Below are 24463 nucleotides of genomic sequence, written 5' to 3'. Positions count from 1 at the left end.
TTTCTGAACTTTTTTAGATTAAGGGGGATTGGAAAGTGACTTCTGATCCTGTACAACTGGGAGTTAGGTAGTTGATAGCTCCCAACCGACATAAATTAGTGGTCATGGTAAGAACAGTTTTAAAGAGTACTATTATTGGCACCCCAACTTTTACTTATTTTATCTCAATTAAAAATTGAGATATTTTCCAAAAGTTGATTTTTCAGTGAATTAGTAAATTTTATAACTAACGATTCAGTGATAAATTACCAACAGTTAAAGATAAATAAATTAAGTAAATGATTGAGAATAAGTTAAAAAAAATGGGTGCCAATAGTTCTCTTTTCTCTTTGTTTTTTTTTTATTTTTAAATTTAAGATTTTATATTAACGAAAGAGTCATGCTGGGGCGACATAAACAGAGACACAAAGGTGACAAAATGATGTGGTGTCGCGCATATTACTATAGATGTTTTTTCGCAAGATACAAATGAAAAGCATCTATGATTATGTGTACGTCACTACTTTATTTTTGTCATCTTTGTGTCTTTGTTTGTGTCATTCCAGCATTTTCCTTAATGAAAATTGAGTTGTAATAAGTAAAAGTTAGGGTGACAATAATAGATCGTTTGTTTTAGGTTAGTGGGTTTAAAGTGAGCCACGTGGCCAGCAAAGTAGTTGGTAGTTATACACTCTCAGGATTATTCAATATGGACTTCATATAATTTATGATAAAATAACGTAATAAAAGTTGACTTTGTATTTAGGTGTAAGAGTTGGCTAATATTTAGTTAGATTATCATCCAAAAGCAATAATCAATTATATAATCAACTTCGTACCATTGACTGATGTTTTTGCCCAATAGAAACTAAAAAAAGAAATCTCACTATAATAAGGAGTTCATATTGAATACTCCTGAGAGTTGTTTATCTAGCTAACTACCAAGTACTTTTGCTGGTCACGTGGTGCACTTTAAGCCCACGAAACTTAAAACGCTCATTTTATTGATAGAAAATTCTTGGGTGGCATTGGGAATTACTGTGATTCTCACATTTTTGACGTGGAAGTGTGCATATAATCATAGATGTGTTTGCTCGAGATACAAGTAAAAAGCACTTATGATGATTATGTGAGCACCTCCATGTCAGAAATGTGAGAATCGCAGATTTCGAGTTTGATCCAATTCATTGCCAGTCTAGTCGGAGCATAGTTTTAAAACTCGATTTCACATCTCGTCTTGTCCAGCCAAGATATCGAGTTAACTTGGATGATATATCTCATCTCGTTCGGCTTTGAGATAATGGTTTTTAACTATTTAAAAAATCTAAAAAATTTATAAATGATTCCTATTAAAAAAAAAAAGATAAAGAAAAATCGATTTGGGGATAAGAGCACTTGTTGTCTCGTTTAACTCGGATGAAATTTTGCAAAATCTTATCCGAGACATCTCATTTATCTCGCGATAAGTTTTTGTTTGAATTGTCTTGTTTGTGTAAGACGAGATTTTAAAAATTAAAATCTCGTTTGAGATATCTCGTTTATCTCGCAATACGTGACTATCTCAAATGGGTTTGTGCGTTTGCCTCGTCTAGCCATGATACCAAGTTAACTCGGACGATATGTCTCAGTCTTGGACGAGTTATAAAACCATGAGTCGCAGAGTTGTTGTCACTCTCAAACACTGGGTATGTGGTGATGAAAGGTGACCATGGGTTGGGACTACAAAACTCCCGGTCGTGCAGGATCAAAAGCCATTTTTTATTCTAAAAGGTTCATAATCTGGAACCTCTCAAAGCTTTTCCACGTAAAACCTGCAAAAATACCAACCATGGAAATTCTCCAAGCTTCTTCATTCCTTTCCTTACACCTCTCAAAAATCCCATCCAGACCTCCAACTACCCAATCTCAAAAACCCATGTTCAATCTTCCCTTTAATCAACAATCACTAAATTCCTCTCTTTCACCAATTTTCAGAAACAAAACTAAATTCAAGCTTTACTCCACTAGTTTCTCACCAATTTCTACTGAACCCATTGACCCAATTTCCCCAGATATTGAAATTCAAGGAGAAACCGAGAAATTTGATTGGTACTCTCAATGGTATCCGATTGCTCCAGTCTGTGATCTCGACAAAAGGGTCCCACATGCGAAGAGAGTGTTGGGCCTAGACATTGTGATTTGGTGGGATAGGAATGAAGAGAAGTGGCAAGTGTTCGGTGATAGTTGCCCACATCGGTTGGCGCCACTCTCGGAAGGTCGAATCGATCAGTGGGGTCGGTTGCAATGTGTGTACCATGGTTGGTGTTTTAATGGAGCTGGTGATTGCAAATTTATACCTCAAGCTCCACCCGATGGTCCCCTGGTAACAAACAGCTTTAGCTTTGAACCCAATTTGAAATTCTTTTATGATCTTAGTGGTTTTATTTTGGGTTGATGCTTGATTATTAAATTATCATGAATTCTTGTTATATGAGAGTGAAAAAAAAAATTTGATCCTTTGTTTGGTTTCATTAGTTGAATATGTAGTTTATTAGAGAAAAATGAATTATAGATTTGGTACACATTTACTTCTATTATTTTACTGGTTTTCTTTTGGGTTAATGCTTGATTACTAATTTATGTTTGGAGTTGAGTTCTTGTTAGATGAGAGTGAAAAATCTTTGATCCTCTGTTTGATTGCATTTATTTGAATAATTTTTTTTTTTTCTATCACTCTAGAAAAATATTAGTTCAATATTGGATCCTATTTTATATAATTTAGTAAGATAGACTGCCTCTAATTCATGTTACTCACGCCATAGCGTTTTCTTGGTTTTCTCATTTTAATGCCAAGTAGTAGAAAACATCGCTTAATTTGTTAACCGCTTGACCATCCAACTCTGGAGTAGACAAATAGCTGAAGAAAGAGTGAGGTAATTAACATTTAGAGCTTATTATGTGAATTATTGTAAGACTGTTTAATTCCTAGAATTTCTTTTGGGTCCTTATTCGTATAACTTCGATCTTTCTTTTTCGATGTACTCATTTTATCATGGAGTGTAGGTACTTGAAATTTGATGTACCACTCATGTTAACCAAACAACTACTCCAAAAGACCAATCTGTTAAAAGGGGGGGGAGAACTATGAATATAAGATGCTCACGAGGATTAACTGGGGTATGACACACCTGAGAGTGGAGGAAAATATACAATCAACATAAGGGTGGAAAGATTCGAACCCCTGACCCATATGAACCTAGTGCTCTGATACCATGTTAACAAACCAACTAGTCCAAAAGAAGATGAAAAGTTTTAATTCTTGGGCTTTGTATTTCCCGTAGCTATTACTAGGACCATGATATGATGCATCTCAGATTGACCTCAATTGTAAAATGTACAGGTCCACACTTTCACGAAGGCACGTGCGCCTGCTTATCCATGTTTTGAGCAAAACAAGATTGTTTGGTTTTGGCCAAGCACAGAGTCTCACCTCAAAGATATTGCAATGAAAGAAAAACCTCCCTACATCTCTGAGTTGGATGACCCATCATATACGTCTAGAATGGGAACGAGAGAGATTCCATATGGGTATGTTATTATCTCTATATCGATTTTGTTTTTCTTCTATGGTGTAAGAAATTACAAAAAAATAAGTTATTTTGGTTTCATGACTTATAATGATCTGATCACGGTAGTGTCCAATGAACCAAAAACATTCTTGATGTCCTTGGGCATGTCTGAAAAGGAAAAATAAATTGAGATGAAATAAATCAACCACATTTCTTTTTAATAAAATTTCTGTCTTTCATGAATAATCCATTAAAGGATTCCCATAACATCTCTAGTAAACATATGCTTTAAAGTATCTATTTTATCGAGTAAATATTAATTCACCATTTTTATCAGTTTATTTTTTAGACCTGCTATTGGCATCCCAACCTTTACTTATTACACTCTAATTTCTTAAATTATTTATCACATCATAACTAAAAATTAGAACGCACTATTTAAGCATTACTAATGTTTGGTTTAAGTTATTACCTCAACATTACAAAGCATTATAACACAATCAAACAACTTCAACAGTTGTTTACAATTAGGATTAGGCTCATAAAAAATCCTAAATCTAACAAATAGAAATCTAGAGAGAGAGAGAGTTCCTATTGGCACCCCAACTACTTATTCTAAGTCTATTTACCCTTTCAGAAGGGTCTTTTCTTCTTTTTTTGTATCTTTTATGTATAAGCTATGTTTCGATGTATGTGAAACTGGTGTTTCAGGTACGAAGTTTTGATTGAAAATCTCATGGACCCAGCTCATGTTCCATATGCACATTATGGAATAATGCAATTGCGAAACTCCAAATCAAGATAAGAACTTCTATATAAGCCCTTTTCTTACTTTTATTGGGTCATTTAAACAGATTTTACCTAGATAGTTAGAGGTTAATAAATATTTTGTATTTTGTGTTTGTTATGTTTGTATTACTGAGATATAATTTTATTTCACTCCTAAGGCTGATAGAGAAGGAGGGATGCCTATGGAGATAAATGTAGAGACATTAGATATAAAAGGTTTCCTTGCAAAGCAAGAGAATGGCTATGCCAAGTTCATACCACCTTGTCTGTATTATCTATTTCCATATGGGCTATCAAGTAATGGATCTGCATCATCAAAGATTATCAAAGAGGTAATGAATTAGGTTAATTTATTAATTTCAATCTTGTTTATAATGTTCAAATTTCATATTTAGCTTTTTTTGGTTCAGGAGTCATCAAAAAAGGAGGGACAAAGACGAATGCTTCTAATTTTTATTTGTATTCCAGTTAGTCCCGGTAAAAGCAGATTGATATGGAGTTCTCCTAGAAACTTCGGAGTTTGGATTGATCGAGTGGTTCCTCGATGGATGTTTCACGTGAGACAAAACTTGATTCTAGATTCAGATATGTATCTACTTCACTTGGAGGTAAATCTGATCTCTTTATTAATTATAAATAGCTCATGCAATCATGAAATAAAAGGATTTTACTATTCATACAAGTGGTGTGGTGGAATCCATAAAGATTAAATATGGTGGGTATTAAGAAAAAAGAGTGTTTTGAGCAAGTAAATTGATAATAACTAGTTTGAGAAAATCTAGTAGTGAGGCAAGGGAGTTTCCAAATATACGTATTTGTACCACAGGTGACCACTAAATCCGTACCTTTCGCAAAAGGTATGGATGGAGTAAGAATGGTCCATATTCTAGGAAAGCTCCATTGGTGTACCGTGCAAATTATATGGTAAATGCAAAGCTTGAATAATGGGGAGATTCATGGAAACTAAATGATAAAGTTAAATAGGATCGAGACAGAACACATGCAATTGACTGCCCTGCCCTTGCAAACGTAAAATGCTAGTTAGATTTATGGGCAAGAAATACCCCAAAGCGAGCATTTCCAATATTTAGGTTCACTATCAGTAAAAGATGGAGCGAGTAATGAGGATATGAGTATAATGCTCCATAGCAATCAAACTAAAGGGAAATTTTTATACAAATGAGAAAATATGTGCTTTGGATTTGGATGTTGGGCAATTAAAACAACATGTTTATAGAATGAGCATAGCTAAGATGAGGCTGTTAAATGTCGAGTTGTGAGTCTAGGAAGACAAAATCAGAAAAATGTTTGAGGAAATCTAGATATGACCCATACTGTAAAGTTGATTAAATTGATTAATTTGGTCAAATATAACGATGCAAAGCTCCTTAGTGCAAGTTGAAGGATTTTAAAAGCCGAGACCAAGGCCTAAGATGGTGTGGATTAAGGTAATAAGGAAGTATCTTAGGCACATTCCTTTACAAAAGATATAATTTAAACTTAGCCGATGATCGACATAATTTATCGTTTTTTTTTTTTTTTTTCATTTTTTGTACTTATCCATGATTTGGCTTGATGTGAATAGCCATGGATTAAACATCACAACCGTTATTATTAAAATGCATCACTGATTATGTGTTTTCTTTATAGGAGCATAAGATAATTGATGCTGGCCCTTCAAATTGGCAAAAGGCTTGTTTTGTGCCAACAAAATCAGATGCGCTTGTGGTTGCCTTCAGAAAGTGGTTAGGAAAATACTCAGGTGGTCAAATTGATTGGGGTACCAAATTCGGTACAACTCTCCCTCCGACTCCTCCAAAAGAACAACTAATGGACAGGTAACTCCTTTACAACACATACACCTATATAGAAGGATGACTTTTACGGACAAATCTATGTATTTTTGTATGTATGTCGTGGAAATTTCTAGATGCCCTCCACATAAAGATTGGTGTCACAAACCACTAGAGATTACTCGTCTTAGGCTCCTTAACCACAATACCAGTGGAGTGTTACCTGAGAATTTAATACGATCCTTGGTGCATTTATGAAGGATTGAATTGGCTTTCTTGTTTGCCTTCTTGGTATTTATAAGTTTTTATAGGCCTACCACTATACTATTCAGGATTCTCTACAAATAAATGTAGATAATTGAAAGATTCGTTAAATTGATCCCGACCACTTACCAATCCTGATTGATCAATATCTCAGGGCTGCATGTGCACATAGGAATCACGATATTGGTATGATGAGTCACCAAAGCTTCATCTTCTTAGGCTCCTCGAGCTCAACACCAAAACTGTACCTGCAAATGATACTTGACACCCAAGTCGAACATAGGATAAAAAATTATCCTTAACTACATTTATTAATGTTCTTAAGGAAGGATTGAATTCCTACTTTGGTCTTCCTTCTATTGTATTTCTACGTTTGCAGGCCAACCTGCCTTGCAAGTTGTTTCCTTATTCTATATAGTTTCCCCTTGACCGAAGGAAACTATTATTTTTTCAAACAATTCATACCCAATTTATGTTCTTACCATTTATTAAGAACCCTGATTCCTTGAATGGGGAATTATCTGAAATTCCAGATTAGGATCTACTTCTAGTGAGTATCTCGACATGACACGACACGTATAGACTTGGGATTCATCATTATTTTTGCCATCCCTACATTATTTATGCACATTAGGCTTCATTTTTCATGGAACTTTTTACAAGTTGCAAATTGGAAAGTTTCTCATTTTTTCAAGTGTTTGTATATATGAGCTTGATTCCAGGTACCGGTCTCATGTGATGAACTGCAGTAGCTGCCGTGTGGCAATTAAAGGTCTAAAAGCTCTTGAGGTTGCAATGCAGATTGTATCCATGGTTTGTATTGGCATCGTTGCAGCCCTCAAGCAGGGCGTGATGTCTATAGCTTCAAGGACTGCTTTGGTATCCATGGCTGTGTTGTGCTTTGCAGCTTCAAAGTGGCTGTCTCACTTCATCTACAAGAATTTCTATTTCCATGACTACAACCACGCTTTTAGGTGAATCTCAAACACACCATTATAATGGAAGATTAGTTACTTTGTTTACTATTAAATTTGTATATAAGTGATTCGCTCTAGGAAAAATATGTCCAGATAAGTGGTTTATAGGAAAAAACAACTTTCCTTTATATATTATAGAGAACTTATATTGCCACCCCAACTTTTACTTATGATCATGCACCATTATGTATATAACACAAACTTTTACTCATAATACAGGCTCTCTGTTACATAGTCTTGTATCTCTTACTGTTCTACTTGTCTTTATGAAAATCACAAAAATAAGAAAAGAAGTTAGAGATGAATAATAGATCATTGGCTATGGGGGGCTACAAGTTGAATCCTTCTTGCCACTCAACGACTCCATGAACATTAAGTATTTTTGTTTCCTAAATCCTTGGTCCCAACATCCCCTTCCTCTATCTTTTTCCAAGATCATCTAAGCTTTCAATAGTTACCAGTACACCCCAACCCCAATGGCCATTTCAAACTGATCCTCTCTCTCTTGCCCCCCGGGGCGGACTGACCACGGTGGCGCTCTTGCCCCACAAGAAACTTTTAAACATATAAGGGTTTTTATGCTACTGCAACTAATTAAATAGAAGGAAAAAAAAGCTCCTTCATTATTGCCCCCACAAGAATTTTTTACTTCCCCCCCCCTAGACAAAATCCTGGCTCGCCCCTCCTCTCTCTCATTAATTCAATAATTGGCATACCTTAAACAAAAGTTGGTGTGCGAATAGAATTTGTATCTTTATTTGAGAGATTTGATATTGGAAACCCAACTCTTAATCTTTAATTGAGGTGTGATAAATAATTTAAGAAATTGGGGTGTAATAAGTAAAAGTTGGGTGTCAATAGCAGCTCTCTAATTTAACAGGTGAGATCATACCTTGGGATTTTTCTCAAAATGTCCGTCACATATATCAAAATACACAGCTCTATTATCAGGAAACCTTCAGAAGTGAGAATGAGAAGAGGAAAAGGAAATCCTACGGGTTGGATTGCTCGTGTGTCCACGGGACAAATCTCATTTGAAGTCAGGTTGTTCACCAAAGGATCAGGGACGTGCTATATCCGAAACGTACGAAATATAGTAAATATCGTAAAGGCAGATGTAGTAGGGGTCGCGAACCGGACGGTACACAACTTGGTTTTGGAAGATATGGCACTCAAAGTTGTAGAGCTGGTCGTCTTTCATATCGAGCCATTGAAGCAGCGCGTCGGGCTACAAGCGGACAATTCCATCGTGCCGGTTTCAATACACTTCATTTAATTCCCAAGACATATTTCCCAGTTAAGTTGTCACTTTTATAATCAATGAATTTGCTGACAAATTACCAGCGAGATCCTAGATATGAATAATTGCTTATACTTTATCTATGAATTCGTTGATGTTAAAAGTGATGAAATCATTGGAAAAACATGATTTGGGAACTAAAATGAACAGTGTACCAAACTCGGAATTTCATGATATTTAACTCACAAAATGGAGATTCAACCTTCTACCTCTCTACCAACTTTTTATATCATAAAATTATGTACAACACACCAAATAAGGATACGGACACACAATTTAATAAGGGAAAAAGTAGAGATAAAGGAGAAATCAAAGCAAAGAGGGTCGCTGTATAGAAAACAAATTTTTTTAATGATTACAAACAGGCTTGAATGCAAAAAAATCTCTTGATGAGGATAATGTTTGGTCCTTATGAGACATGAACAATAAAGAAAATGCAGGTCACTTTATTCCAAATATACCCTTGTAACATCAATTTGTCTTACGCTTTTTATCATTCAGTCAATAGTTAAGAGTAGTATATAATTTGGGGAAATTACTAAATCAGCTATGTGCTTTTTCGAAATTATTCAATCAATCATTTTTTGAATATTTATTAAAAAACAAAATAGTTGTATTCTTTTACAAAAATGGTTACCTTTCTCCTAACTTATATTCAACTCAAGGGGACTAATCGGTAAATTTGTCAAATGTTTATAAAATTAACCATGCATCAGAATCGATTTGGGGTTCGGTACGTGAACAATGAATTACGTAACCCTGATCTAGAGTTAGCGATAGCATTCATAATAAATTGGAAATTTCATAATATGTTGTCCGATTCCATTTTGAGCGAGCAGGAAAGCTTCTCTCGAACTCAAGGATCTATTTACTCGTTAATACACAACTTGGCCGGGCATATTGGTATCTATGATTCTTTTCAATCCCATACATACAAGAACAAGACAATGGCTGATTTCACTCCCCAATGCAAACTAGTATCTACATCTCCCTATCAATCGTATGGTCTCTATTTGATTGTATCGAAAGACCCAATAAATTGGGATTTAGCTATTGGGCCAGGTCATTTCAAAGTGTAGACACCCGAATTTGAGCGGGCCCTCGACGCAAAATACCCCAAAAATCAAAAAATTGGAATGGGCCCCCAAAGCCCAAACTTACCAAAACCCAATACATTTTCCATTAATAATATGTCCGAGGTCACTCACGTGGCCCATGGACCCGCACACCTCACCACCCTCCTACATTCCTAAATTCAACCCAATACTATTCTACCCAAGCCCAACCACTCTCATTAAACCCAAGTCCACTACAATTACTATGAAATTCCCTATCCAAGCCCACACCCAAATCCAACCTAAGCTAAGCTCACCACATAAAATCCAAACTTCTTTCCTAAACCCAATCCAACATAAACCCAACCCAATCTAAGCCCAACTCCTAACTTAAACCCAATTCACTACCCAAACCCAATCCAACCCATCATCCACATCAAACCAATCACCAATTCAACACCAAAAACTGACATATGTCATCATCCCCTTCCACCTCCCTCATCTAATCACCCATCTTTATCACCTCTCTCCAAAAATCAACTCAACCCAAAACCCTACCCTAACCTAATCTATTCCCCATCCTCCAACATCATCAACCACCAACATCATAACCCATACCCTACATACCCTAACCTATTCCCCATTCTCTAACACCATCAATCACCCACATCATAACCCATATCTCTCACACATCAAACCATCACTTTCCCTCAAAACACTCCCACAAAATCACCTCAACCCATACCTCCCTCCATCACCCCCATACCCTTCTCTCTAATCAACCAACCACCATCACCAATCAACCAATCTCTTCATCTCTCCATTTGCCACATGTCATCATCCCTTCAATTCTCTCAAAATCCAACCAATCACTACTCATCCCCCCAAATCAAACACCTTACCTCTTCAATCATCTCAACACTCATTCTCCAAACAACTCTCTTACACCCTCCATTCCTCCCATCAACCATCACTCATCTCACCCCACCAAACACTCTACCCAAATGGATTTGGGTAAGATCCAAACCATTTGGGTTAAAACACAACCCATTTCCCTCATTACAAAATTACCCTTATTTCCATCTCAAATTTCATACCCCTCTTCTCTCAAACCCATGTCATTATCCCTTATTCTAATTCTTCACCCTATTATACCCTTAAAATACCCCTCCAACATCTATAAAAACCCCTTCATTCTCCCCTCACAAGAACTAATGAAAATTTGACAAAAAACCTCTAAAAAATCACAACTCACATCAACTCTCTACACCTACTCTACTTCCTAACCACTATCAACTCTTAACTCATCTCAACCTTCAATCCTCAACTTCAATCTTCTACAACCTCAAGCGAGTTCAAGTCAACTCAAAGGAGTACATCATTGAAGATCAAGATTGGGACAAGGTGGGTTTGAACAAATAATACCCCTCAACTCCCCTCTTCTACTCTCCCCTTCTTTACACATTTGCACACACCACGATTATTTAAATCACCAAAGGGCCCTTTCTTCATAAGGGTGCCCTCAATGATTTGAACCAATATCGAAAGTCCCTCACATTTGAGAGCACACATCAAATCATTTTCGATTTTATTTTCCTTTATTTTAAAAAAAGATCAAATCCGAGGTTACCACATTACGTGGATGGAGTAGGGTGCCTAACACCTTCCCTACTTCATAAATGGACCACCTTACCTTGAATCAAAGGTTAGGCCACGTGCATTATCCAACGAGAGTGATCAAACATACAAAAATATATGATTTTCGAAAAATGCGACATCGGGTGACCATTCACACCCTCTTACCAATTTGAATGGTGGCGACTCCAAAACACCCCAAAGTGGAGGGATGTTTTTAAAATGTTGAAAATCCCATGTCCACACAAAGCAAGAGAATGAGTTTCAAGAGAATGATTCAAAGTTCTTGCATAGTGGTTGTAACACCCCAAATTTTTAATTCGTATCTCGAGGAAATAAATAGTGGAATTTAAAAAAAAAAAAAATCTTGAAAGTGGGACTTAGGGTAAAACTGTGGGACCTTGTTTTGATCATTTTTAATAGAATCTGACCTCACCATTAGATTCAAAATGATCGAAAAACATAGTTTAGCCTATAAGCACGCTCAAATGCTAGTCCGAATATAAAAGTTGCAAAATCCTCGATTATTGGTCGGACTAGGCTAAAACAGTGACTTTTTATTAGAGCAATAATTTGTAAAATTCGATTATACCGTTGGGTTCATAACGAAAAATTATTCAACATGGACAATTTATTTGTCAAATTTGGAGACCAGAAAGTCGAATTATCGTCAAAAAACGAAAACGACGTCAAGTTTGAGGGTCACCTCAGGCCAAAAATGTAAATTTTTGTTAGAGATAAAATTTGTAGAAATTGACTACACCATTAGATCCAGAACGAAAAATTAGGCGAAATAGAGTATTCATTCATCAGTTTTGGAGTCCGGATGATCAAATTATCATCGATCGAAACAATTGACAAAATACCGAATTCGTCCCACATTTTATTTAAATAATATTTTAAAATTTTTTTTTCTCTCATCTTCCCCAGTCGTCCAAACAGTGCGAAAAAAAAAAACGAAAAAAAAAAAAAGAAATTTGTTTTTCCTCCGATTTTTCCACTTCAGATCTCTCGCAAACGGTTCATTTTCGACGATCGCCGCAGAAGAGAAAAAGGTCCGCAGCTACGTTCTCTACAAAACCCACCCAACCTTTCTTCGTTTCACTTTCTATTTCATCCAATATCGTCAAAAATCAGCCGTATTTGGATACGAAAATTTCGAAACTTCGACCTCGGATTTCGTCCGTTTCGGGGTCAAACCGTCTTTCGACGCAGAAGGGAGAAACGTCCGCAGCCTCATTCTCTACATAACCCAACCAAATTCCTTCCGTTTTCTCGTATTTTTCACCCCGTATAGTCAAAAACAGTCGTATTTTTATACGGAGATTTTCGTAACTTCGACCTCGATTTTCATCGGTTTCGGGGTCAAACCGCCTTTCGCCGTAGAAGGGAGAAGAGACGAGCACATCGAGATCTTCAAAACCACCAGGTCGATTTCAAAAATCAGCCGCTTCGAAGTTCGGTACGTCTCGATTTCCGCGCCGATCGCCTCGATTTTCGCGCACACGCTTTGATCATTTCGCCTAGACATTGTAAGGAACTCTCAATTTCTATTAGTAATCTAGATTGTGAAAATTGCATTTAGGATTTTATCGAAAAATTTGGATGTATTTTTAAAATATAGAATTATTTTGTTATTTCAAAAATTCACGCCAGAAATTGCATGTTTGATATGTTTAATTGTATTTTTAATAAATTATACGTGGGTAGGGTGTTTTTAACGGATTATTGCCATAAATTGGGTCTTGTGCACTGCTCGGACCCCGTTTTGATATGAAATTTGTATTTTTTTTTCAATATTATTGATAGAAATAAATTCTATAGTTGAAAAATGTGATTTAATATTCAATGAACTAATATTGAGTTGATGAATATCAGAAAATGGATATTTTATGAAGAGATTGAAAACTGTAAAAGTCGAAAAAAGAGAAAAAGGGTATGAAACGGTAAAATGTCAGAGTCACACCCGAGGGGTGATGTCTGCATTTTACGTTGTTGTGTTGTATGCAGGTTGGTGAACGGATATCCAGGGATAATGTTACTGGTTGCATGTTTATTTACTTTCTGTTAGCGCGAGGCGCTCTGTTATGTTATTTTTTAGGCCGGGTGGCCACACTTGCATGGTAGGAAACTGGATATCTATTCTCAACCTTGTATTGTTAATTTCTCTTTTGTTTTCAAATGAAAATAATATATATAAGTAGCTATTTTGTGAGCTGTTAAAGAGTTTGTGAATGCCTGAAGGGATAGTGCATCATATCATCCGGAGTGGTGTACTATCCTGGGATGTACGGTAGGGACCACCAAACTCATACGTGGTATGGGACGGGTATGAGAGTGGAGTCACAACTGGAATCCGGGTTTATTCCTCTCTATCTTTACCAGTGAACTTTTAATGTAAAGGTGGTCGTATACGAATGGTTTGTATCTTTGGGAATCACATGTACGCCTGATAGGCATAGACGAAGATGATTAGTCAGTGATCACTAACAATCTATAGTAGTCGAACGTTCTGACACATCGAAAAGAGACCCATTGCTTACGGTCACGTCAAACGGCCAGCCTGAGCCGGATAAATGGTCAACCAAACGTGGTAAGTGCAGCGACCGGCCACAAAATCAGGAACTAAAAGCCAGAGAGAAATTGTAACATCATGTCCCGACTGGGAGCGATCAAGTCGTGAATCCCAACTCTCTAATTCCAATACTCCACCATTGTGTATTATTGTATCTGTTGCTTATTTTGATATATAAAATGAAATGCATGTTTAATGTTTCCATTTGATCAATTAGATTTGTATAAAAAGAGAATGTTATAGTGAGTAATGCTGATTAATGTGATGTCAGTTTTAAAATGTTTAGTTGCTCATTCCTGGCTATATGTACCAGTTAATCGTAGTTTATTCTGTAAAATTTTGTTTACTTTAAAATGATTCAGTATGTTTATTCGTTCATGTTAGGAGAGGTTATTGGCAGAAATTGTTGCTTCCTTACTGGGTAACCATTGTTACTCACCCCTTCATTCTCCATTTTTTTTAGTTTCAGATCTGAAGCTTGGCGAAACAAGTGTAGAAAATGAATGAGGATCATCTGGTTGGTCAGATAGACAACTAGAGCCCGTCACCTGGTAAGTACTAGGACTATACCCCCTAGTGGTGTCAGTTTCTCCAAGTAGTCCTATGGATTTGTCTTGAGTGTTAGGAATTCTGTTAGAGTGAGGAATTTTGTATAATCCTGTATATAATTTTTCTTCTTCCGCACTCTGATCTATCGAACATTATTAGACGTATATAGGCTTCCGCTAGTATTATATTTTGTTGTTATATGCAGGATTGTATGTCGTTTATCAGGTGCAGGTTGAATCGCCTTGGAATGCTAACATAAACAGAGGAGACCATGCCGAAATTTCGAGGTGCCACCTCGTACCTTGAAATCTGACATGGGGATTTGTGTTAGTGTTCGGCGGGGCGCCACAGTGGTACCCGACACAAATCAATTTATATCGGTCATAGATTCATCAAAAGTTTATTGTTCTGGCATGAAGTACTTTAAGCTTATATCATCATATGGTGTATTGGGTTATGTAAGACACTCTTTATTTAAACAATGTGAAAGTATCATTACGATGTATAGTTTCCAATTCAAAATTTTCGTCACCATTAATGTAAGACAGGGATCCATCTATCTCACTTGTTGAAAATTGACCATTGAATTTCAAAATAACATATAAACTATCTCCAGACATTGTAATAAAATCTGGTGTAAAAAATTAATAATAATAATTAATAAATAAATTAATTAATTCAATAAAAAAGTAAATTTGATTACCGTCGAGTTCTACAATAAATTTAACTAATTGTCGAGTTCATGTATATTAATATAGTCGACAATAATAGATAGAAAAGTGTCGAGTTGTTAAATCCTAATATTCTAAAATTGTCGAGTTCAATGGTAATTAAAAAAAAAATTGTCTAACTTGATAACCTTTATGTTATAAAATTGTTGAACTCGGCAAACCTTATGTTCTAAAATTGTCGAGTTCAATGGTTATTAAAAAACAAATTGTTGACTTTGACACTACATTATCAATTTTGTATTTTTTGCATTTTTGTGAAAAACACAATGTGAAGTTCATTTCTTTGCTTTTAATGAAAATATGCACCTTAAAACCTTTATAAAATACCAGAAAATCATAAGAGCTAGCTAAATTGCTTAGATTTTGATATAAAAAAAAAATGGTAAAACATGAAAAAATTACTACTTACACACTTATTTCACTCAAAGACAAAGAAAAATCATAGAAAATGGAGGATTTGGAGGAATGGAGAATTTTTCCTACAAACTTAGTAGAAGAAGAGTGCCAATGGAGGCCAAAATAGTGATCTATGTACAAAAAGACTATTTTCGGTACTTCACACTGTTGATTAATGACGGAAATGAGGTTGAGGGATTGATAAGAAAACTTAATTTTACTAAATGGACTATTTAGAATTAGAAAGAAATACCCGGAAACAATAAACTTTTGATGAATCTATCGATCGATATTAATTGATTTGTGTCGAGCATCAGGAACCATGCATATGTATATGTTAAGCTCCTCCCACTATGCAAGAACTCTAAATCATTTTCTTGATGTTCATCCTCTTGCTCTGAAATGACCTGACCCAATAGTTAAATCCCAATTTATTGGGTCTTTCGATACAATCAAATAGAGACCATATGATTGATAGGGAGATGTAGATACTAGTTTGTAGAGGGGAGTGAAATGAACCATTGTCCTGTTAATGTATGAGAGTGAAAAGAATTGTAGATACCAATATGGCCGGCCACTCAGGTTGCGTATTTACGAGTAAATAGATCCTTGAGTTCAAGAGAAGCTGTCCTGCTCGCTCAAAATGTAATCAGACAACGTATTATGAAATTTCCAACTTATTATGAACAAGCCATCATAAACAATTTGACGAATTTACTGATTATTCCCCTTGAGTTGAATATAAGTTCAAAGAAAGGTAACCATTTTTGTAAAAGAATACAACTATTTTTTTTTTTTTTAAATATTCAAAAAATGATTGATTGAATAATTTTGAAAAAGTACATAGTGATTTAGTAATTTTCCCAAATTATATACTACTCTCAACTATAGAATGAATGATAAAAAGCGTAAGACAAATTGATGTTACAAGGGTATATTTGGAATAAAGTGACCTTCATTTTCTTTATTGTTCATGTCTCATAAGGACCAAACATTATCCTCATCAAGAGATTTTTTTTTCGCATTCAAGCCTGTTTGAAGTCATTAAAAGAAATTGTTTTCTACACAGCGAGTTAGAATTCAATATTCATCCCCACCTAATGAAGAACGACCCTCTCTGCTTTGATTTCTCCTTTACCTCTACTTTTTCCTTATTAAATGGTGTGTCAGTATCCTTATTTGGCGTGTTGTACATAATTTTATTGTGTAAAAAGTTGGAAGAGGTTTAAAGGTGAATCTCCATTTTGTGTACTAAATACGATGAAATTCCGAGTTTGATACACTGATCATTTTAATTCCCAAATCATGCTTTTCCAATGATTTTGTCACTTTTAACATCAATGAATTCTTAGATAAAATATGAGCAATTTTTTATATCAGAGATCTCGCTGGTAATTTGTCAACGAATTTGTTGATTATAAAAGAGACGAATTAACTGGGAAATATGTGTTGGGAATTAAAATGAACAGTGTACCAAAATTGGAATTTTGATATATGTTACAGACGTTTTGAGAAAAATCCCAAGGTATAATCTCACCTGTTAAATTAGCGAACATTTATTGACACCCCAACTTTTCCTTATTACACATCAATTAAAGATTAAGTAAGAGTTTGGGTTCCAATATCAACTCTCTCAAATAAAGTGACGAATTCTATTGGCACACCAACTTTTGCTTATGGTATGCTAATTATTGAATTAATGAGAGAGAGGGGAAGCTAGGACTTTGTCTATTTGAGGCGAAGTAAAAAATTTCTGTGGGGGCAATAGCGAAGGATCTTTTTTTCCTTCTATTTTAGTAGTTGCAGTAAGCATAAAAACCTTTACATGTTTAAAAATTTCTTGTGGGGCAAGAGCCCCCACGGTCACTCCACCCCGCGGGGGGAGAGAAAGAGGATCAGTTTGTAATGGCCATTGGGGTTGGGGTGTACTGGTAACTATTGAAGGCTTAGATGATCTTGGAAAAAAGATAGAGAGAGCGGATGTTGGGAATAGGGATTTTAGGAAACAAAAATACATAATGTTCCTGGAGTAGTTGAGTGGCAAGAAGGATTCAACTTGTAGCCACCCATTGCCAATGATGTATGTATTATGAGTAAAAGTTTTTGTTATATACATCATGGTGCATGATCATAAGTAAAAGTTGGGGTGGCTATATAAGTTCTCTGTAATGTTTTTTCCTGTAAACCTCTTATCTGGACATATTCTTTCCAAGAGAGAATCACTTATATACAAATTTAATAGTAAACAAAGTAACCAATCTTCCATTATAATGGTGTATTTGAGATTCACCTAAAAGCATGGTTGTAGTCATGGAAATAGAAATTCTTGTAGATGAAGTGAGAAAGCCACTTTGAAGCTGCAAAGCACAACACAGCCATGGATACCACAGCAGTCCTTGAAGCTATAGACATCACGCCCTGCTTGAGGGCTGCAACAATGCCGATACAAACTATGGATACAATCTGCATTGCAACCTCAAGAGCTTTTAGACCTTTAACTGCCACACGGCAGCTACCGCAGTTCACCGTATGAGACCAGTACCTGGAACAAAGCTCATATATACACACTCGAAAAAATGAGAAACTTTCCAATTTGCAACTTGCAAACATGTTCCATGAAAAATGAAGCCTAGTGTGCATAAATAATGTAGGGGTGGCCAAAAAAAAAAAAAACAGAGCTGCTATTGGCACCCCAACTTTTACTTATTACACCACGATTCATATGAATTAGCACACATCTTGGGATGGCATTAACAAAAGTTAACGCGGCAATAGAAGTTCTCAAAAAAAAAAGAGATTCTATTGCCACACCAACTTTTGCTAACGCTACCCCAATTCATTTGTAAATCATCAAAGAATTAGCATGCCATGCATCTTGGGGTGGCATTAACAAAAGTTGGTGTGGCAATAGAAGCTCTAAAAAATAATGACGAATCGCAAGTCTATACGTGACGTGTCGTGTCATGTTGAGATACTCACTAGAAGTAGATCCTAATCTGGAATTTCAGATAATTCCCCACTCAAGGAATCAGGGTTGTTAATAAATGGTAAGAACAGAAATTGGGTATGAATTGTTTGAAAAAATATATTTTCCATCGGTCAAGGAGAAACTATATAGAATCAGGGAACAACTAGCAAGGCAGGTAGGCCTGCAAACATAGAAATATGATAGAAGGGAGACCAATGAAGGAATTCAATCCTTCCTTAACTACATTAATAAATGTACTTAAGGATAATTTTTTATCCTATGTTTGACTTGGGTGTCGAGTATCATTTGCAGGTACAGTTTTGGTGTAGAGTTCGAGGAGCCTAAGAGGATGAAGCTTTGGTGACTCATCATACCAATATCGTGATTCCTACGTGCACATGCAACCCTGAGATATTAATCAATCAGGACTGGTAAGTTGTCGTGATCAATTTAACGAATCTTTCAATTATCTACATTTATCCGTAGAGAATCCCGAATAGTATAGTGGTAGGCCCATAAAAACTTATAAAAAGGCAAACAAGAAAGCCAATTCAATCCTTCATAAATGCACCAAGGATTGTATTAAATTCTCAGGTAACACTCCACTGGTATTGTGGTTAAGGAGCCTAAGACGAGTAATCTCTAGTAGTTTGTGACACCAATCTTTATGTGGAGGGCATCTAGAAATTTCCACGACATACATATAAAAATACATAGATTTGTCCGTAAAAGTCGTCCTTCTATATAGGTGTATGTGTTGTAAAGGAGTTACCTGTCCATTAGTTGTTCTTTTGGAGGAGTCGGAGGGAGAGTTGTACCGAATTTGGTACCCCAATCAATTTGACCACCTGAGTATTTTCTTAACCACTTTCTGAAGGCAACCACATGCGCATCTGATTTTGTTGGCACAAAACAAGCCTTTTGCCAATTCGAAGGGCCAGCATCAATTATCTTATGCTCCTATAAAGAAAACACATAATCAGTGATGCATTTTAATACTAACGGTTGTGATGTTTAATCCATGGCTATTCACATCAAGCCAAATCATGGATAAGTATAAAAAATGAAAAAAAAAAAAAACGATAAATTATGTCGATCATCGGCTAAGTTTAAATTATATCTTTTGTAAAGGAATGTGCCTAAGATACTTCCTTATTACCTTAATCCACACCATCTTAGGCCTTGGTCTCGGCTTTTAAAATCCTTCAACTTGCACTAAGGAGCTTTGCATCGTTATATTTGACCAAATTAATCAATTTAATCAACTTTACAGTATGGGTCATATCTAGATTTCCTCAAACTTTTTTCTGATTTTGTCTTCCTAGACTCACAACTCGACATTTAACAGCCTCATCTTAGCTATGCTCATTCTATAAACATGTTGTTTTAATTGCCCAACATCCAAATCCAAAGCACATATTTTCTCATTTGTATAAAAATTTCCCTTTAGTTTGATTGCTATGGAGCATTATGAGTCACCTCCTCATTAATCGCTCCATCTTTTACTGATAGTGAACCTAAATAGTGGAAATGCTCACTTTGTGGTATTTCTTGCCCATAAATCTAACTAGCATTTTATGTTTGCAAGGGCAGGATAGTCAATTGCATGTGTTCTGTCTCGATCCTATTTAACTTTAACATTTAGTTTCCATGAATCTCCCCATTATTCAAGCTTTGCATTTACCATACAATTTGCATGGTACACCAATGGAGCTTTCCCAGAATATGAACCATTCTTAGTCCATCCATACCTTTTGCGAAAGGTATGGATTTAGTGGTCACCTGTGGTACAAATACGTATATTTGGAAACTCCCTTGCCGCACTACTAGATTTTCTCAAACTAGTTATTATCAATTTACTTGCTCAAGACACTCTTTTTTCTTAATACCCACCATATGTAATCTTTATGGATTCCACCACACCACTTGTGTGAATAGTAAAATCCTTTTATTTCATGAATGCATGAGCTATTTATAATTAATAAAGAGATCAGATTTACCTCCAAGTGAAGTAGATACATATCTGAATCTAGAATCAAGTTTTGTCTCACGTGTAACATCCATCGAGGAACCACTTGATCAATCCAAACTAAGAAGTTTCTAGGAAAACTCCATATCAATCTGCTTTTACCGGGACTAACCGGTATACAAATAAAAACTAGAAGAACTCGTCTTTGTCCTTCCTTTTTTGATGACTCCTGAACCAAACAAAGCTAAATATGAAATTTGAACATTATAAACAAGATTGAAATTAATAAATTAACCTAATTCATTACCTCTTTGATACTTGTTGATGATGCGGATCCATTACTTGATAGCCCACTTGGAAATTGGTAATACAGACAAGGTGGTATGAACTTGGAATCGTCCTTCTCTTGCTTTGCAAGGAAACCTTTTATGTCTAATGTCTCTACGTTTATCTCCATAGGCGTCCCACCTTCTCTATCAACCTTAGGAGTGAAATAAAATTATATCTCAGTAATACAAACATGACAAACACAAAATCAAAAATATTTATTAACCTCTAACTATCTAGGTAAAATCTGTTTAAATGACCCAATATAAGTAAGAAAAGGGCTTATATAGAAGTTCTTATCTTGATTTGGAGTTGTCCAATGGCAATATTCCATAGTGTGCATATGGAACATGAGCTGGGTCCATGAGATTTTCAATCAAAACTTCATACCTGAAACACCAGTTTCGTATACATCGAAACATAGCTTATACATAAAAGATACAAAAAAGGAAGAGAAGAACGTTCTAAAAGGACAAATAGACTTAGAATAAGTAGTTGGGGTGCCAATAGGAACTCTCTCTCTCTCTCTAGATTTCTATTTGTCAGATTTAGGATTTTTTACGAGCCTAATCCTAATTGTAAACAACTGTCGAAGTTGTTTGAATGTGTTATAGTGCTTTGTAATGTTGAGGTAATAACTTAAACCAAACATTAGTAATGCTTAAATAGTGCATTCTAATTTTTAGTTACGATGTGATAAATAATTTAAGAAATTAGAGTGTAATAAGTAAAGGTTGGGATGCCAATAGCAGGTCTAAAAAATAAACTGATAAAAATGGTGAATTAATATTTACTCGATAAAATAGATACTATAAAGCATATGTTTACTAGAGATGTTATGGGAATCCTTTAATGGGCTATTCATGAAAGACATAACTTTTATTAAAAAGAAATGTGGTTGATTTATTTCATCTCAATTTATTTTTCCTTTTCAGACACGCCTATAGACATCAAGAATGTTTTTGGTTCATTGGACACTATTGTGATCAGATCATTATAAGTCATGAAACCAAAATAACTTATTTTTTTGTAATTTCCTACACCATAGAAGAAAAAAAAAATCGATATAGAGATAATTACATACCCATATGGAATCTCTCTCATTCCCATTGTAGACGTATATGATGGGTCATCCAACTCAAAGATGTAAGGAGGTTTTTCTTTCATTGCAATATCTTTGTGGTGAGGCTCTGTGCTTGGCCAAAACCAAACAATCTTGTTTTGCTCAAAACTTGGATAAGCAAGCGCACATGCCTTCTTGAAAGTGTGAACCTGTTCATTTTGCAATTGAGGTCAATCTGAGATATGCATCATATAATGGCCCTCGTAAAAGCTACAGGAAATAAAAGAAGCCCAAGAATTAAAACTTTTCATCTTCTTTTGGACTAGTTGGTTTGTTAACATGGTATCAGAGCACTAGGTTCATATAGGTCAGGAGTTTGAAACTTTCCACCCTTATGGGTGTTGGGGAGTCTTATTGTATATTTTCCTCCACTCTCGGGTGTGTCATACCCAAGTTAAGCCCCGTGAACCTCTTATATCCATAGTTCTCCCCCCCCGTTAACAGATTGGCCTTTTGGAGTAGTTGTTTGGTTAACACAAGTGGTACATCAAATTTCAAGTACCTACACTCCATGATAAAATTAGTACATCAAAAAAGAAAGATGGAAGTTATACGAATAAGGACCCAAAAGAAATTCTAAGAATTAAACAGTTTTACAATAATTCACATCTTCTAAATGTTATTACCTCCCTCTTTCTTCAGCTATTTGTCTACTCCAGAATTGGATGGTCAAGTGGTTAACAAATTAAGCGATGTTTTCTACTACTTGGCATCAAAATGAAAAAACCAAGAAAACGCTATGGCGTGAGTAATATGAATTAGAGGTGGTCTATCTTATTAAATTATATAAACTAGGATCCAATACTGAACTAATATTATTCTAGAGTGATAGGAAAAAAAATTTATTCAAATAAATGCAATCAAGCAGCGGATCAAAGATTTTTCACTCTCATCTAACAAGAACTCAACTCCAAACATAAATTAGTAATCAAGCATTAACCCAAAAGAAAACCAGTAAAATAATATAAGTAAATGTGTACAAAATCTATAATTCATTTTTCACTAATAAACTACATATTCAACTAATGAAACCAAACAAAGGATCAAATTTTTTTTTTTTCACTCTCATAGAACAAGAATTCAAGATAATTTAATAATCAAGCATCAACCCAAAATAAAACCACTAAGATCATAAAAGAATTTCAAATTGGGTTCAAAGCTAAAGCTGTTTGTTACCGGGGGACCATCGGGTGGCGCTTGAGGAATAAATTTGCAATCACCAGCTCCATTAAAACACCAACCATGGTATACACATTGCAACCGACCCCACTGATCGATCCGACCTTCTGAGAGCGGCGCCAATCGATGCGGACAACTGTCATCGAACACTTGCCACTTCTCTTCATTCCTATCCCACCAAACCACAATGTCAAGACCCATCACTCTCTTGGCATGTGGGACCCTTTTGTCGAGATCACAGACTGGAGCAATCGGATACCATTGAGAATACCAATCGAATTTCTCAGTTTCTTCTTGAATTTCAATATCTGGGGAAACTGGGTCAATGGGTTCAGAAGAAATTGGTGAGAAACTAGTGGAGTAAAGCTTGAAATTAGTTTTGCTTCTGTAGATTGGTGAAGGAGAGGAATTTAGTGATTGTTGATTAAACGGAAGCTTGAACATGGGTTTTTGAGATTGGGTTGTTGGAGGTCTGGATGGGATTGTTGAGAGGTGTAAGGACAGGAATGAAGAAGCTTGGAGAATTTCCATGGTTGGAATGTTTGCAGGTATGACACGGAAAAGCTTAGAGTGTTCTAGTTTATGAACCTTTTAGAATAAAAAATGGTTTTGATCCTGTACAACCGGGAGTAGTGTAATTCCCTACCCTTGATCACCTTTTATCACCACATACCCAGCCTTTGAGTCGCAACAACTCTGTGGCTAGACTGTCAATGAATTGGATCAAGTGCTTTTAACTTGAATACATCTATGGTTATGTGCACACTTCCACGTCAGAAATGTGAGAATCGCAGTAAATCCAATGTCACCTAAGATTTTTCATCAATAAAATGAGAGTTTAAGTTCGTGAGCTTAAACTGAACTCGTGACCAGTAAAAGTACTTGGTAGTTAGTTAGATAAACAACTCTCTGGAATATTCAATATTAACTCCTTATTATAGTGACTTTTCTTGGTAGTTACCATATCCTCTTTTTTTAGTTTCTATCGGGCAAAAATATCAATCGATGGTACGAAGTTGATTCTTTTGGAGTATAATCTAATTAAATATTAACCAACTCATACACCTAAATATAAGTCAACTTTTATTTAATTATTTTTATCATATATTATTACCTCGGGGATGAATTGAGCGACAAAAGATATAATTAAATATAGTCAATTCCTAGAAGAAGATAACATAGCAAATCTTCTTAAATACCATACTAGTGTTTGTCAGTAACTATGACATTCTCCTTTTGGGATTAAGGGATAAAAGAGAAAAATAATAAAATTGAAGAAGTGTTACTAAAAAAAAAAAATCTTTGA

General features: G+C 35.5%; 2 protein-coding genes across 2 annotated transcripts; one reads left to right on the top strand and one right to left on the bottom strand.

Moving 5' to 3' along the window:
- Positions 1–1672: 1672 nt before the first annotated feature.
- Positions 1673–7564, top strand: LOC147384386 (protochlorophyllide-dependent translocon component 52, chloroplastic-like). Its single transcript, XM_086426373.1, has 7 exons — positions 1673–2341; positions 3359–3546; positions 4239–4328; positions 4468–4648; positions 4727–4924; positions 5967–6154; positions 7096–7564. Exons 1-7 carry the CDS (start codon positions 1688–1690, stop codon positions 7349–7351), a joined length of 1755 nt encoding a protein of 584 aa, XP_086282499.1. The 5' UTR covers positions 1673–1687; the 3' UTR covers positions 7352–7564.
- Positions 7565–17716: 10152 nt separating this feature from the next.
- Positions 17717–23726, bottom strand: LOC147384385 (protochlorophyllide-dependent translocon component 52, chloroplastic-like). The gene is made up of 7 exons (XM_086425154.1): positions 23155–23726; positions 21940–22127; positions 21156–21245; positions 20836–21016; positions 20560–20757; positions 19332–19519; positions 17717–18133 (listed from the first exon to the last, which is right to left on the bottom strand). Exons 1-7 carry the CDS (start codon positions 23686–23688, stop codon positions 17878–17880), a joined length of 1635 nt encoding a protein of 544 aa, XP_086281280.1. The 5' UTR covers positions 23689–23726; the 3' UTR covers positions 17717–17877.
- Between the last annotated feature and the right edge of the window lie 737 nt (positions 23727–24463).

This window comes from Akebia trifoliata, chromosome 15 (assembly GCF_017979445.1).
Source record: "Akebia trifoliata isolate Shusen 1 chromosome 15, ASM1797944v1, whole genome shotgun sequence".
In the NCBI taxonomy this organism is placed as follows: Eukaryota; Viridiplantae; Streptophyta; class Magnoliopsida; order Ranunculales; family Lardizabalaceae; genus Akebia; species Akebia trifoliata.
Note: the sequence above shows the minus strand (reverse complement) of the source record. Positions and strands in the feature narration are given on the sequence as shown.

Bases quoted from the DNA above. Each gene is read 5' to 3' on its own strand.
- LOC147384386 (XM_086426373.1), top strand. From the start codon at position 1,688: ATGGGTTGGGACTACAAAACTCCCGGTCGTGCAGGATCAAAAGCCATT. The intron at 4,329-4,467 runs ATAAGAACTTCT...ATTTTATTTCAC, and splicing joins TTGCGAAACTCCAAATCAAG to TCCTAAGGCTGATAGAGAAG. The intron at 4,925-5,966 runs GTAAATCTGATC...TTTTCTTTATAG, and splicing joins TGTATCTACTTCACTTGGAG to GAGCATAAGATAATTGATGC.
- LOC147384385 (XM_086425154.1), bottom strand. From the start codon at position 23,688: ATGGAAATTCTCCAAGCTTCTTCATTCCTGTCCTTACACCTCTCAACA. The intron at 21,017-21,155 runs ATAAGAACTTCT...ATTTTATTTCAC, and splicing joins TTGGACAACTCCAAATCAAG to TCCTAAGGTTGATAGAGAAG. The intron at 20,758-20,835 runs GTAATGAATTAG...TGTTTGGTTCAG, and splicing joins CATCAACAAGTATCAAAGAG to GAGTCATCAAAAAAGGAAGG.